This window comes from Osmerus eperlanus, chromosome 23, assembly GCF_963692335.1.
Source record: "Osmerus eperlanus chromosome 23, fOsmEpe2.1, whole genome shotgun sequence".
Classification (NCBI taxonomy): Eukaryota; Metazoa; Chordata; class Actinopteri; order Osmeriformes; family Osmeridae; genus Osmerus; species Osmerus eperlanus.
The window spans coordinates 8203211-8219184 of NC_085040.1; the positions used below are offsets into that span (position 1 = coordinate 8203211).

The following is a 15974-nucleotide window of genomic DNA, read 5'->3' on the forward strand; positions in this document are numbered from 1 at the left end:
ACCGTTAACCTTCTGATTACTAGCCCGACTCCCAAACCGCTCAGCCACCTGACTTCCTTACTTTACTTTTGCATCATATGGACTGAATACTTTTCTTTAAATGTATTTTAAAACTCTTAGCAATATTCGGACCTTGAAAAGCGTTCTAGGAATGAATGTGTACATTTCAATGTTATCAATTTGTTATCTCCAGTTTCTCTCTCTAGTGGTTCATTCTAACTCCTCCCTCCCAGTTTATTCACACATAGCCTACTGGGTTTGTTCTGACACTGTCACTCGTCTGCCAGAGTTTGTCATGGTTGGTTTTGTTTAGTTATCGACAAAGAAGTAGGCTACCAGGTTTTTTGTGCCGGTACTTCAGTTGGCTAAATCCTTTTGACTTGTGACTTTATGATAACCTGGAACTTTATGATAACCTGGAATTCTGAAGGACATACACGCGTTTAGGGAACGCAGGGACATGCTTTTCGATTATTTTGGAATTGTTGGGATTCTATTATGTTTCATTTTATTTTCGGAATCCGTAACAGACAAAGGTAAAACTTAAATTTAAAATCACAGTAAAAAAAAGTGTCCTCAAATTGAATGTACTTGCTTAGATTTTCCATGAAACCAGGAATCCAAACCAGCAATTTCCTGTTTTCCGGGTATCAGCGTCAGAGAAACGTCAACCGACTGTTGTAGTTGTTAATGGTCGGGTTTCCCAGATTCGTTAAGAAGCGTTCTAGAGCGCTCTACGCTGCGTTCACACTGCAGCGTTTTTTAACGCTCTGCATCGCTTGCCTTCCCAGTACACCACGCACGGGGGTGTGTTAGACAAGTTAATACAGAGTTGTAGTTCTCTAAGGTCACTGTTGTAGTCATGGCCAAGCGTGCAGATTTGGGTTCATGTACTCACAATATCGATCAAAATACCACTTTTACACAACATTTATGTAAGTGCAAGATTTTGCTAGTGCAGGATTACAGTAGAATACATGTTACGCCACCGGTCACTCAACCAGTCGTTTGTAGGCTGGGCTAGCGAGCTAGCAGTGGCACAGAACAGTCACGTAATGTGACGAGACTGAATTTAAAAGTAGGCTATAAAAACACACTAGGAACAATGACGACATCGGCAACCATGCACCATGCATTATTAGTTTAATGTAATCTTTAAATTCAGGCTCGTCACATTAGTAACTTTGTTCTGAACAGAACTAGGTGTGCAGACACATACGAAAAGTTTCTCCTCCATCTTGAAATTGTGAAACCTAGAAATGTTTATCATGACCAAAGGTTGCTACGTTACAAGAAACAAGAAAACAATCCGATTGGCCAACGCTAGCGTTTTCACGCTCCTCATTTACATAAAGTTGAGAAAATCCAACTTGCAACGCTCCGCTCCGCTCGCCTTCCCACAATGCCCTACGCGAGCGTCAACGCCTGGTTTCATTGAAAATGAATTGGAAGCCGACGCCACGCGCCGCCCGCTCCGCTGCAGTGTGAACGCACTGTAAGAGCTTCACACTGCAGCGTTTTTTAGCGTTAAGAGCTTCTTAACGAATCTGGGAACCCCGGCCAATGTCAGTTTAGTCGTAAATGTATTTCTTCATTGGCCTATCCGTTTTTAGGGAACCGGATGTTAAACAAGAGATTATTGTTTAATTTCAGTAAACTTAGTTCTTAGTTTTAGTGGGTAACTTGTCATTTTTAACCACCATTGACATAGGCTAGGCATAGGCTAGGGAATGATTTACAACAGCAATCGTGAATTGTTCTCCATCAGTACTCGTTCTTGTCATTTAATCAGATTTCATTTCAGTTGGTTTAATTGTAAATCTAAACGTTCTTGCGACTCCCGTAGTTCCGCTCCCTGCACCGACCAACCTGTCGATACGCTGGCACGATGAGTTCTGTCTGACGCTGTCATGGCAGGCGCCTCAGGAAGACTTGGGCAAATGCAAAGTGAAGTATTATATACAAATTGACGAGGTGAGACGAATAGCTGTATTTTTGTAGGCTATATTACTATAACAGCTAAAGCTTAGTGAACAATCGAATGGGCTCATGCATTGAATTGATATTAATAACCCCCACTTGGAATCAGAAAGTAAAATTAATATAAACCAATGTATTCTTTTTATATAGTTAAACACATCTAGTCATTTTGTTTTATGGAATATTGTATACAGTTGGTGTAGTTAGAGCGTCTGCTAAATGACTAAATGTAGTTTCTTGTAAGAAGACATGTTCTGTTTAATTTACAAGTTGTCTTTATTTTAAAGGGAAAATACCTAATTAATCAAACAAATCGTATATCGTGCCATTTCACCGAGAAGACGGTGAAGTACACTGTGCAAACCGAGCCCATAGATTGTGGAGACAGAGACCGGAGTGAACCTGTGACCAAAATTATCCCTCAACACACAGGTAGGCTACTTAATAACAGTACATCAGCCTCTTAACAGAATGGAACTGGACTGTAATGGAACAATTAAAAATCATTGGTCACATTGTTAATTTGATGCCCAGTAAATTCACTGATTTAAAGATGAGTAGCGGAATAGAATAGTAACAAACAGTATTTCAAAAAAGTACTTAAACTACAAATAAAACGTACCTGTTTTATTACAATGATTATCCACCATATAAAACACATTCAAACACTAGCTAACACTTTACATTGTAAAACTAGTAAATTGCTGGAAATTGCTGTTATTGATGGGTGGATCTCCCAAGGTCTTATTTGTTTTCTCCATGTTCTAGAGCATATTAAGGAATTCAGCTGTTACCTCTACTCAACCAAGGACATGAATTGTTTCTGGCTGACATCCAATCATGTTTCAGACCTCCAACTCTTATATAGGTGGGAACTAAACTTCAATGGAAGTTCAGGCAGGACACAGAATGTTTTTATTTTTTATAATAATAATATTTGGTCTAAGTGATGACTTATCTTATGATCAAGTAAATTATGTAACAAACCTTTGTTGTGATAGTGAGATGATTTTCACTTTGTCACATATCCTGGCAACGGTCACTTCTATTTATCCCATGATCACAACACAAAACAAATTTTGTTATGTTGTGATCCAGAGGTAAATAAATTGACAACAAAACAACTAGGCACTTTTATTAATGGCCTCTCTGGATTACCATAAAAATAATTTATTTTCATTACAAGTTCATGTACAAGCTCCCACCGACAGCAAATGTCTTCATATACATATTCTATAACTGATGGGTCAATTTGGAAATGTTTGTAATCTTTATTGATTCTTCTTATTTATCAGGGGGGTGGACAAAGACCATTCAGCAGCATGTACAGAGGAAAAAGATACCCATTTAGCAGCATGTACAGAGTATCTCTACAGGAATGGTGTGAAGACAGGATGTCACCTACATGACAATCAAGTGTCCAACGTGAATGACGTATATTTCTTGCTCAATGGTACATTCGATGGCTCACCTTTTCAGAATACCTTCAAGAGGACTCCCAGCAAACTTGGTAGTTACAACACCAAATGTCTTCCTTTTTCCAGTCTACATAATGCTTTTTTTAACTGAACACATGGCATAAACCATACTCTCAAACATATAATTTTTGATCTGACTCTCCTCAGTCAAGCCCCCACCCCCCACACTCAACATAAAACAAGAGTGGAAAAAGCTTGTCCTTGATTGGGCACCACCAGACATATTTAAGCCTCACTGCTGGAAGTACAAATTGAATTACATCAAATGTGGGGAGACTTCCTCTGTCACGGTAAGACATGGTAGAATAGTGTGGATGTTTTTAGAGGCCCTATGCTATACAGTAGTGGTAAGAGATCAAGAGTGGAGTTGGATTTGAGACTTATCAAGAAGTGCGCCTTTAAAAGTGTTTTTTTTATGCAAGATATTAATGGAATGTGTTCTCGGTAACAATTTGATTTAGAAATGAATTATAATTTATCAAAATGTAAACATGCATTTCAAACAACAATTCTTTTTTATACATTTAACTTCTTTACAGAGTCAAACAAATTCAGCCAGCATACCATATGACTTAATGTGCCAGTACAAGATCCAGCTTGAAACTACAATAAACTCAGATTGTGGGGAAGGCAGCATCGTAAGAGGCCCATTCGAAGTTTATGGTATTTTCACTTGGATTTTTATTGTAATCAAATGAATAATGTATTTATTTGAAACACCTTTCAAGCCAGTACTGAAGGCGAGTTTGCTAAGATATAGAAAATTGTCCTAGTTTGATCACAATGTTTTGACTTTTGATAAAACTGCCACTAATACAGTTAATTGTCTGTTTCCACAATTTGTGACCGATTTTCTTTTTTTAAGGCCCAGCTCATGTTGTTAATTTGTTCTCTTCAGGTCAGGATAATCATAACATGATAGTGGTGGCCATCATTGTTCCAATCATCATCTTCGTTTCTGTCATCATTGCACTTGTGTGTTTAAGGAAGTAAGTGGAAATGTTAGGCTCCATTGTTTATATATGGTATATGTAAATAACGCTGCCATTATGTTTTCGTTTTACACAGACACGTTTATGGAAATGTAGAAACATATCAGATTTAATAAGTGAATGTGGTTTCGATTCCTTTTCAGGCATAAAACCATTATTTTCCCTGACATTCCCAAACCTCAGCTAATATTCAAGGACATAACGAATAACAATAAGGAGCCAAAGGTAAAAAAAACAAAACAGGGATCAAACTTTTGTTTACAATACATGTCAGAAAGATTCAATGTGTATTTATTGATTTAATTTTAACACTAACTGTATGCTGTATCTACCTCTTGTATCTGTTTAACCCTTGTGTTATCTTCGGGTCATTCTGACCCATCAGTCATTGTGACCCACCGTCGTATTGCGACAAATTTACCGCATACAAAAACAAAGTGAAGCATTGTCTTTTAACGGTTGGGCTGTCTCAGACCCCCCACATTGCAAAGGTTAAAATAAAATAATTTTTATTTGTTTTTGTATTGGGTAAAATTGGGTAAACACAACGATGGTTCGTTATGAACCGTTGGATCATGTGACCCGAAGGCAGCACAAGGGTTAACTCTCCGTCCCTCTCTCTACCTCCCTCTGTCTCTCTCACACATACACAAACGGAAAGACACTACTTCTGTAACAGACCCACTGTCTTTCCTGTTCTGTTCCAGAACCCCATAGAGAAGCTGTATGTTCCAGTACCAGAGGAGGTGTATATTCCAGTGCCAGAGAACATGAAATGAAATTCACCTAGAGACCAACCCTCTACCTACCTACCCAGCCAGACTAGGCACACAAACCTTACATGTATGGTTTGCTTGGTCTGAGAGAACAGTCAGACATGCGACTAATGCCGGGATTCTAATTTGACAACTCATCGTGAAAGGCAGCGTTCGAGGATTGTGGTGATGCCAGTCTCACTCAGCAAGGCATTAAATTATGGCACTGATCTGACATGGTGACCATCATGAAATACTCAATTACTGTGTTACATCCTGGCATAACCCAACCTCAGCGACGACAGGGATACTTGTGGATGGGCTACAGCCCAGTGTTCAGTTAAGGGATCCACCTTAAAAGTAGGGAATGGAAATGATTTATTAAGTATTATTATTGCCCGTGTTCCTCTTGAGGCTTATTGCTGTAGGAGATGGCAGCTTTCAGACAACAACAAGTGTGCCGTATTCTTGTGTGTAGATCGTAAGAAGGGTTTGTTGAGAGGTAGAAATTGACTCAATGGCCTCTCTCCCAGTGAATGTGTGGAAGGTAAAACGTACAAGTGTCCAGCTGGTAACACAGTATGAACCACTCAAGAAGGCTCATGTTGCCAATCTGAAGAACGACTAAGAGATGGTTTTGGCAACAGACCCTGAATGCTACTTCGCCTATTTGGACATTGTAACGGTCTCAACACTTGATGACTACAACCCTTTCTTTGCTACTGCTATACTTCATTTTGTACATGTTTTTAAAGGCTCATCAATTTAGTACAAATTTGGGGGAAATTTAATAAGTTGATGTACTTTACAGTAGACTACAACCCTTTGAACAGTCAAATGTTGCATATTCTGTTGTAAATATCTTTCTTTGCAGAATGTTGTGTACCGTATTTTCCGGACTATAAGTCACACTTTTTGTATTAGTTGCCTGGTCCTGCGACTTATAGTCAGGTGCGACTTATATGTCAAAATATATATAATTTAACATGTTTTTAAATGTTAATTCATACTGACTGACATGAACCAAAGAGTTCAATGGATTCAGTGATGTGGAATGAGATCGGGAGCTTGGTGAACTTGCTTACCGGTAACTTGCTTGTTGGACCCACTAGCTTGTTATGTTTAACCCTTGTGTTATCTTCGGGTCATTCTGACCCATCAGTCATTGTGACCCACCTTCGTATTGCGACAGATTTACCGCATACAAAGACAAAGTGAAGCATATTCTTTTAACCGTTGGGCTGTCTCAGACCCCCCACATTGCAAAGGTTAAAAGAAAATTATTTTAATTTGTTTTTGTATTGGGTAAAATCGGGTAAACACAACGATGGTTCGTTATGAACCTTTGGGTCATGTGACCCGAAGGCAGCACGAGGGTTAAACCTTGTGTTATCTTCGGGTCATTCTGACCCATCAGTCATTGTGACCCACCGTCGTATTGCGACAACTTTACCACAACAAAGTGAAGCATTTTCTTTTAACCGCCGGGCTGTCTTAGACCCCCCACATTGTGAAGGTTAAAAGAAAATTATTTGTATTTGTTTTTGTATTGGGTAAACACAACGGTGGTTCGTTATGAACCTTTGGGTCATGTGACCCGAAGGCAGCACAAGGGTTAATTTAGCCTATTCAGCCTCCCAGGTATGTTCTTTATGCTATTGTGTAGCTGAATAACTGTTAACCCTTGTGCTGCCTTCGGGTCACATGACCCAAAGGTTCATAACGAACCATCGTTGTGTTTACCCAATTTTACCCAATACAAAAACAAATAAAAATAATTTTCTTTTAACCGTCGCAATGTGGGGGGTCTGAGACAGCCCAACGGTTAAAAGAAAATGATTCACTTTGTTTTGGTATGCGGTAAAGTTGTCGCAATACGACGGTGGGTCACAATGACTGATGGGTCAGAATGACCCGAAGATAACACAAGGGTTAATGTGTTACCTTAACATACCGGACACCTATTCAGCCTTCAAGCTATGTGCAACAACAAAGTAATGTTTAATTAAAATGATGGAACACAATGCATTTGTTCCCAGTGGGCAATTGATGTTGAAAATACATCAAATTTAGATCAAACATTGACGTAAAAAACTGTTCAAATATGCAAATCAAACTGACGTCAAAAACATGATGTCCATTTAACACACTGATGTTGAAAATACCACAAATTCAGACACATTTTTGACATGGTTTTTATGCGGCTGCCCCAGGGCCCCGTGCCCCTCCAAGGCCGACTTTACGAGAACGGGACCTTTGTCATTTGACGCAGTAGATTAGTAACTGAAAGAAGCTAATTACTGCGCATAGACCAATCCAACAATCCAGCTCTTCTTATCAAACGTAACAGTCATTTAACTCATGGTTACAATGGTAAACCAGCACAACATGACAATTACCACTGATAGGGCACCAAAAGCAGGGCATTGGATTCGCAGGAAGAAGACTCTGGCCTCGCCAGCAGTGCGCACGGGCCAAGCATGCGCCCTTAAAATAGCATCGGAATAACGCTCCACTGACTTAAGACTACGTTTTTCCTGGTCTGTGGCGAAATTGTTTTCTGAAACTGCAAAATAGACACAGGGAATGTTTGCGCCGGAACACATTACATTTACATTTATTCATTTAGCAGACGCTTTTATCCAAAGCGACTTCCAAGAGAGAGCTTTACAAAGTGCATAGGTCACTGATCATAACAACAAGATAGCCACAAAACATTGCGAGTAGCCAAAACATGAAGCACACATTGTGAACAACCAAAGTAAGTGCCAAAGGGAAGAACCATAAGAGCATGTAGTTAAACAAGTTACAGTTAAACAACATGAACCGCTATAAGTGCAAGTGTACCTGTGGAAAAAGCAAGCAACAATAATAAAAACAATATATCACAGCGAGTATAATTTTTTTTAAATCAGTTACCACTAACCACAAGAGCAACAAGTCTCTGAGCAAGAGTCATTGTGATCCTTGAGGAAACTAACATCGGGTCAAGCGAACCATTCCTAAGTACCGTTGTACTCCCGGAACAAGTGCGTCTTGAGCCTTTTCTTGAAGGTGGAGAGACAGTCAGTGTCTCTGATGGAGGTGGGGAGTTGATTCCACCACTGGGGGGCCAGACAGGAGAAGAGCTTGTGTTGGGACCAGGCGGTTGTCTGAAGAAGACCGTAGGTGACGGGTGGGGGTGTAAGGCTGCAGGAGACTTGATGTAGACGGGTGCAGTCCCGTTCACTGCTCGGAAGGTCAATACCAGGGTCTTGAATCTGATACGGGCCATGATAGGTAGCCAGTGGAGAGAGATGAGGAGCGGGGTAACATGGGAGCGTCTGGGTAGATTGTAGACCAGGCGGGCCGCTGCGTTCTGAATCCTCTGAAGAGGACGGGTTGCACATGCTGGGAGACCAGCGAGCAGCGAGTTGCAATAGTCCAACTTGGACACGCACAAAGTAGGGGGGTACAGTACTCCCATGATTTGGCTATAACATTGTAGTTTAAATCAAACAGTAACATTAATATTATTTATTGAAATGTTCTGTAATGTACAAATAATATTTTTCCATGGGAAGATTGGGGTGGCAGAATTTTTTATTAGGGTGGCAGCTGCCACCCCTTGCCACCCCTTAGATGTCACCACTGTATAGAGCTAGGACTAGACTCTCCCTGATCAATCATTGTTCTGCGTAACCTAGGCTAAGTGACAAAGGAGAGGAACCTTAACCCTTGTGTTATCTTCGGGTCATTCTGACCCATCAGTCATTGTGACCCACCGTCGTATTGCGACAACTTTACCGCATACCAAAACAAAGTGAATCATTTTCTTTTAACCGTTGGGCTGTCTCAGACCCCCCACATTGCGACGGTTAAAAGAAAATTATTTTTATTTGTTTTTGTATTGGGTAAAATTGGGTAAACACAACGATGGTTCGTTATGAACCTTTGGGTCATGTGACCCGAAGGCAGCACGAGGGTTAAGGCGGCGGGGAGTCTATAGTTTCACTCTGAATTTATAGTCATAGATGTGAGTTGAATAAATATGAAATCCGCCCGGCGGAAAGGTCTCAGTAGTATCCTGTCTCTTCTTTGTGTTATTCTGGATCTCCAGTTGGATGGTAAAGAAAGACACTTTTACCCGTTTGCAGCCAGGCAGCGGTTGGATCTAGATGGGATAGTAGGCTATATATCAATGTAGCTCCCCCTAGCATGTCTTCTACTTGTTTGGAGTGCGCTCCCCGAATTCTTCTTGTAGTGAGAGATCTTTCTCTCTTTAATTAATTAATGCCCTAGTATTAAGCTTTATAGATTCCTTTTTAACTTTAACTTATTACTATTTTCCCAACAAGAACATACACATTAACAGTAAATGAAATACACACTTGCAAGTTTTTTTTATTTGAAATATTCGATGCGTAGTAATATGGAATGTTATAATAGAATGTTATGAGGACAACTTGAAAGGTAATGCTGGATTTTACAATGGCATGGAACGCGATATAGCCAATCACAATCAAGGATTGGAACAATCAGTTTTAGAATGTGTGTTTGAGTTACTAAAGTGACAAAATATATTATGGCCCTATTTTGCGTCTGTCAACACGCAAAATTATGACTAAATATCGTCGTCAACGAACCTTTATCACGTGATGAAAACGAGACGAGACGTAAATGCTGGTCATGTGACGATGACTATAATTAAATGTATAATGCAATATTGTTGACGAATAAAAACGAGACGAAATGTAGTTTACAAAATAAAAACGAGACAAAATGTTATAACGTTATTTCGTCTCGTTTAGTCACGTTATTATTATTAGCCAACTCATGAAGCTGTACTTATGTGTCTCATTTTGACGTTAGCTTTGTTAGCCACTGAAGCTGAAAACGACTGAGAGTCTGAGACTACTTCTACTACTACTTCTGTTTTGATTAAAAAGAGACTAAAATACAATTTTCATTGACTTAAACTAGACTAAATGTCATCAGTTTTTGTCGACTAAAACTAGACTAAAATGTCATCAGTTTTCGTTGACTAAAACTGGACAAAAATAGTCATGGATAAGTCTGACTAAAATAAGACTAAAATGCTCAGACTTTTAGTCGACTGGAACTTGACTAGACTAAAAAGAGGTACAGGCTGTGGGAGCTAGTCAGGGGGCCTGTTCATGGACGTTGGGTTAGCTCTACTGCAGGGCCTAGCTTATAGGCCTGGGCATAACCCAGAGAGCTCCTTCAGATAAAGAAACATAACCACAGGTGGAGGCAGGGCTGGTGGAGGCAACAAGGAAAGTGATGCACATCCTGCTTTTCACTGAAGCAATGACGGAGTGCGAGAGAGTTCCTGGTCTTAACCCTTGTGTTATCTTCGGGTCATTCTGACCCATCAGTCGTTGTGACCCACCGTCGTATTGCGACAACTTTACTTTACAAAAACAGTGAAGCATTTTCTTTTAACCGTTGGGCTGTCTCAGACCCCCCACATTGCGAAGGTTAAAATAAAATTATTTTTATTTGTTTTTGTATTGGGTAAAATTGGGTAAACACAACAATGGTTCGTTATGAACCTTTGGGTCATGTGACCCGAAGGCAGCACAAGGGTTAAAATGAGCGCCCTGGTTGTAAAGTAGGAATGTCAAGACTGCGTGATATGACAGGGGTGCTGACTGAGAGCGCTAGGTCTCGGAGTCTCCTGCATGAACCAGCTCCACCCAATTCTACAGTATGTGACCCAGGAGGACCCTGCTGAGAGAGACATGATCAAGTCTGGCTGGAGTTTGTCAAAACAGACCCAAACAAGCCAAAACACCCTGTGGACAGATGAGACCAAATTAGAGCTTTTTGGTAAATCACATAAACTATGTTTACAGAAAAAATTGAACAGTCCCAACAGTCAAACATGAAGGAGGGTGAATGATGGTTTGGGATTTCTTTGCTGCCTCTGGTACTGGGTGTCTTGAATCTGTACATGGCATCAGATTAGGATTTTCATCAGTCGATTGCGTTTTTTTAAACGTATTGTTGTAATATGTCATGTCTCAGTGCTGACTAACTTCCAGCCATGAGGATTTTATATCTCAATGTTTCACTTCCTTTTGTCATGTCAAAGGTAGGACCCGGCCTGGTTCTAGTCTGTTCCGTCTGTTTATTCCAGGTCCAGTCTACCATCCCTCCCGGTAACTCAACTCACCCGCGGCTCATTCCCTCATCAACACCACAGCTCTTAAACCCCGGATTGTCATCCACTATTCACCAGTTTGTTGAATCACCGACCCCACGTCTGTATTCCTGGCTTTCTGTGTTTGATTTGTCTACGCCTGTTTTTGTGCTAACGCTTGTTCCTATCTACCACCAGATCACTGCTTCCAATCCTCCATTCCTCCTACCGGTACCCCGCTCCACCATCCACCAGCTACCCTCAACCATCCTCCCCGTCTCTCAAATAAAGTTCAGCGCACATCTAGACCAACGTGTGTGTGTGTCGTGCGTTTGGGTCCTCAGTTCAGCCGTGTCACCTTTTCCAATGTTTGCCTTTCTCAAGTGGAGACTCAAGTGATCATCAGATTCCTGCCTACCATTCTGATGCAGCTGTTTGAGGTCCTCACCACAGCAACCAACAAGGCCCATGAAATCGCTGTCAACTCCACCCGGTGACACCCTCCTGACAATCACTAAGACTGTCTGATTAATGATATTTCTATGTTAAATATGAATATATATTCTTATGTAGCGTCCAACTATCAAGCATGTCAGTTCCATTTCCATGATCTTTGACACGTGACTTGAGATTTTTCCGCAAATGGTCTAAGTGATCATACATATAGTCTCTCGGTGTCATGAGGAAGGGTTGGAACACTACCTGCGCTCCTTTCTCAAGGTAAGAGGTTAAGGCTAACACACTGTAAGGTGCCCTGTCCAGACCTGGGTCTCTCAACACACTCCTAGGACCATGCCCGGTCTGAGACGACCTGTCAGTAGAAACATCTCCTTGGACTGAGGACTGACATTGAGGAGCGTCAGGTCCTGTTTTGACGTTGAACGTCACGACTGCTGTCCGTGTGTTTGTGTGTCCATGTGTTTTGGTGTTTTGTCTTCAGTACATTCTCATGACCAACAGCTGGGTGTCCGGGAAATCGTCTTCCACTTATTGAGTTGAGTTTGAGTTATTTACAGGGACAGTGCGTGTGTCTTATGGCAGTGTATTCCAGACATGGGAAGCTCTCACAGAGAAAGTGGATTTACAAAAGGTACTTTTCCTTAAGGGAACTATACAGTCACCTCTCATGGCAGACCTTGTGGATCTGCTACCATATGTTTGGGTTTACGGTTTAACAAAATAACTGAGTGGAAGGGGAGCAAGGCCATGTAGGATCTTGAATACAAGACATGCATCGGTGTATTGCACAAGATTTTCCCAAGAGCTCATGCTTTGTGACTCACAAAGTCCTCACCACCGCGGTCACTGCCATCCTCAAACAGACATCCAACTTCAACACCAGCAACAAGCTGCTCAAGGTGTGTGTGCGTTTGTCTGTTTGTCTAAGTTGTCAGCAGCTTTGAAGGGAATGTCAACAGGTTTTCCCCTCCAGGATCTGTCATGCCTGTTGTGAACAGAAGGTGGTGCTGTAGCATTCGACCGGTGACCTAATATCTTCTAGCAATAAGGAAGAACTGTCAGTCATTGCCACAACCATGTTTCCGCCTCATTTCATCACAACTCGGACCATACATTATTGCGCCACTTAACCCTCGTGCTGCCTTCGGGTCACATGACCCAAAGGTTCATAACGAACCATCGTTGTGTTTACCCAATTTTACCCAATACAAAAACAAATAAAAATAAATTTCTTTTAACCTTCGCAATGTGGGGGGTCTGAGACAGCCCAACGGTTAAAAGAAAATGCTTCACTTTGTTTTTGTATGCGGTAAAGTTGTCGCAATACGACGGTGGGTCACAATGACTGATGGGTCAGAACGACCCGAAGATAACACAAGGGTTAATTGAACTAAGCCAGGCGTTTTTAATGGTTTTCCAGTTTGCCTGCTGTCTGAGGTTGTGAAACTGCTGTTCCATTTGTCCTCTTTTTCAGTACTCCTGGTTCTTCTTTGAAACCTTGGCCAAGTCAATGGCGCTGTACCTGCAAGAGGGCAACAGGATGAAGGTTTGTGCTCGGTGCCCGTTTCATGAACTGTCATGAGGAGTGGAGTGGAGGAGGAGTGGAGGAGGGGTGTTGGAGGAGTGGGGGAGGAGTGGAGGAGGGGTGACATACTTGGTAGTTTGACATCATGCATGAGACACTTTAAATAGTTTGACATTCAACTATTGTACCTCTCTGGCTGTGGTCCAGAGGTGGGATTAGCCATAGATGGTTATAGGACTAGTAACTTCCTCATTCTACCTGCGCGTGTCTATTTTTTGTTGTGTTGGCACACACTCAAAAACACACACGCACTCTAGTTTGCAAAACAAAAGGGTCATGTTAGTGGCCAGTTTCCCAGAAATAGGTTAAGCAAAGTCCTCTGACATTTTCATTGAATTTTTCCTTGTACTTTAGGACTAGGCTTAATCCATGTCTGGGAAACTCCACCATACAGTATATCATGATTCTCCAAAAAAGAAAATGAATATGTAACAAATAAATGGCTCCATCTATTCAAGACTTCACTTATTATGCTTTGTCATATGCTGTGCAACATTTTTTAGCCGTTTCCTGTTGCGCGTCGTCGTCGTCTGATGGCCGTGTGTGTGTGTGTGTTCAGATGCCGCGAGCCCAGAGGTTTCCGGAGAGCTTCCACCAGGCCCTGCAGTCCCTGCTGCTCTCCATCATGCCTCACATCACCATCCGCCACCCTGAGATCCCAGACGAGGCCCGCCAAGTCAACCTCAGCCTGGCCGCCTTCATCAAGGTAGGTCCGCACGCCCCAACCAAACCCATATCCCTGCCTCCACACTAGAGCCGACCGATATTATTGGCGGGCCGATATTATCATTTATAATGGCCGATAAATGAATATATACAGTACCAGTCAAAAGTTTGGACATATTATAATTTTTTACAATCTTTATTTAGTTTTCAATGTTAACAATGCAATACAATCTCCTCAACAGTATGGAGTGAAAAAGAAAATCAATATCAACAAAAACAATAAACCAACAAACAAAAAAAACAGCCTGTGTGTAGTTATGTTAATAAATATTGCAGTCATCTGATTAATCATGACTGCCTTTATATGTCAACCATTTCCCATAACGTTTTATAAAAACATCTTTTATTTTCAACTTATATGTGAGATGTTCCATCACAAGTATATCGTCTATAATTGACATCCATTGTGTGTAGCTTGGGGTGTCAGACTTAAGCCAGTTCTTAGTAATGGTCTTCTTTAGGGATGCACCGATGCCATTTTTTAAGGACCAAGTACCGATATTCTTTTTCTGGTACTCGCCGATACCTTTACATTTAGATTTACATTTAGATGTTTTTTTATTGGGTATTGGAAGTTTTCCAAGCACAACACAGTGAGACTAATGAATGTAGGACAGCTTATTTATTATTACTCGAATGAAAAAAGTATTATTTTATGTGCTTATCACAAACTTAAAGCATACATTTCAGTGAGTGTCCAATAACCTTCAAAGGGCATACTTACCTGTAAGAAAGGCTGGTGGGATCAGCCAATAGGAGACCGAATACGCTTGTCAGACTTTTATCAGTTAGAGTTATTATAAATGACGGTCCAATCTCCAACATGGCTGTTGATCATTTATCTGTTTACTTCTGATTTTAGGTGTAATGAAGTACCGAATTTGATTCTTCCAACTGAATTCCCTCCATTTCAGAGATTGTGTTGTAATTTGGTGTTTTCCACATATCATACCATATCTTCTCTGGAATCTCTTCACCCAGCTCCCTCCGATAAATGAATATAAAAAAAAACTTTAAAAAACGGACGAAACACCCTTCAACCATGTCATAAGTGTTGGCGTTGCATAGTTTGTCCACCAAAAGACACTACTACAACGTCCCTGTTGACAACACTCGTGTTTAGAACGCCACAAACCCTACAACCAGCTGATCCAGCCAGAGTCGGGCAGTGTTAGGAAATCTGTTTTTGTTTTGTTACGCGTTATTTTGTTTTTGTGGTTTGAGTTTTGCTTTTTGAAGGTGGCTTCTCGTTTCTCCTCAGAGGTGCCTGACCTTCATGAATCGAGGCTTCGCGTTCAGCCTCGTCAACGACTACATGTGCGGCTTCTCTCTCAAAGACCCCAAGGTAGCTTACAGTACGGAAGTAAGAAAAGAAGCTGATGCTGAGTTAACTAGCCATGTAAGGCGCTACGAAGCACTGTGGGAAGTCTGGGGCCTTTATGTATTGCAACAAAAACATTAAGGTCAGATGGAATGGGGGGGGAAAAAGGTTTTCCCTTCTCTGACTTCTGGAAGAGAAAGGTCAGAGAGCTGCGCATGAACTTGGCAGAAAAAGTCATGTTTACTCTCTGATTCAGCTTTCACAAACAGTCCCGTTTTACACAAACGCAGTAATCCACTGTACATCAGTATGTTTGACTCACAAATGAAAGCGGTCTGGTCAACGCATTTCAATAGTCAACCAGAGGAACATCACCAGTAATTTTTTTGGCTACAGGTTCTGAAATTTGACTTCATGATGGGTGTCAAGTTATCTGGGTGTGACTTCAGTGACTGCCTCTAACTTGACAAAGGCCTAGGGCGACGACAGAGGACATGGTACCAACTCAAATCTTTTTCCACTTTTATTTAGTA

At 41.1% G+C, this 15974-nt stretch overlaps 2 protein-coding genes across 2 annotated transcripts; both read left to right on the forward strand.

The window, feature by feature from the left end:
* The first annotated feature begins 267 nt into the window (after positions 1-267).
* Positions 268-6196, forward strand: LOC134009863 (granulocyte-macrophage colony-stimulating factor receptor subunit alpha-like). The gene is made up of 10 exons (XM_062449607.1): positions 268-536; positions 1847-1974; positions 2268-2412; positions 2749-2848; positions 3276-3490; positions 3606-3748; positions 3998-4121; positions 4357-4447; positions 4594-4675; positions 5158-6196. The coding sequence occupies exons 1-10, from the start codon at positions 461-463 to the stop codon at positions 5227-5229; spliced, it is 1176 nt and encodes a 391-aa protein (XP_062305591.1). The 5' UTR covers positions 268-460; the 3' UTR covers positions 5230-6196.
* A 6383-nt stretch (positions 6197-12579) lies between these two features.
* On the forward strand, positions 12580-15582 carry LOC134010134 (dedicator of cytokinesis protein 11-like). The gene is made up of 4 exons (XM_062450002.1): positions 12580-12708; positions 13284-13355; positions 13954-14100; positions 15382-15582. The coding sequence occupies exons 1-4, from the start codon at positions 12580-12582 to the stop codon at positions 15580-15582; spliced, it is 549 nt and encodes a 182-aa protein (XP_062305986.1).
* Positions 15583-15974: the final 392 nt, after the last annotated feature.

What these genes read in the sequence shown, in the direction of transcription:
- LOC134009863 (XM_062449607.1), top strand. Translation starts at nt 461, where the DNA reads ATGCTTTTCGATTATTTTGGAATTGTTGGGATTCTATTATGTTTCATT. An exon ending in GACCTCCAACTCTTATATAG is followed by an intron (nt 2,849 to 3,275) that starts GTGGGAACTAAA and finishes CTTATTTATCAG; the next exon opens with GGGGGTGGACAAAGACCATT. An exon ending in ATAACAATAAGGAGCCAAAG is followed by an intron (nt 4,676 to 5,157) that starts GTAAAAAAAACA and finishes GTTCTGTTCCAG; the next exon opens with AACCCCATAGAGAAGCTGTA.
- LOC134010134 (XM_062450002.1), top strand. Translation starts at nt 12,580, where the DNA reads ATGCATCGGTGTATTGCACAAGATTTTCCCAAGAGCTCATGCTTTGTG. An exon ending in CCAGCAACAAGCTGCTCAAG is followed by an intron (nt 12,709 to 13,283) that starts GTGTGTGTGCGT and finishes CCTCTTTTTCAG; the next exon opens with TACTCCTGGTTCTTCTTTGA. An exon ending in GCCTGGCCGCCTTCATCAAG is followed by an intron (nt 14,101 to 15,381) that starts GTAGGTCCGCAC and finishes GTTTCTCCTCAG; the next exon opens with AGGTGCCTGACCTTCATGAA.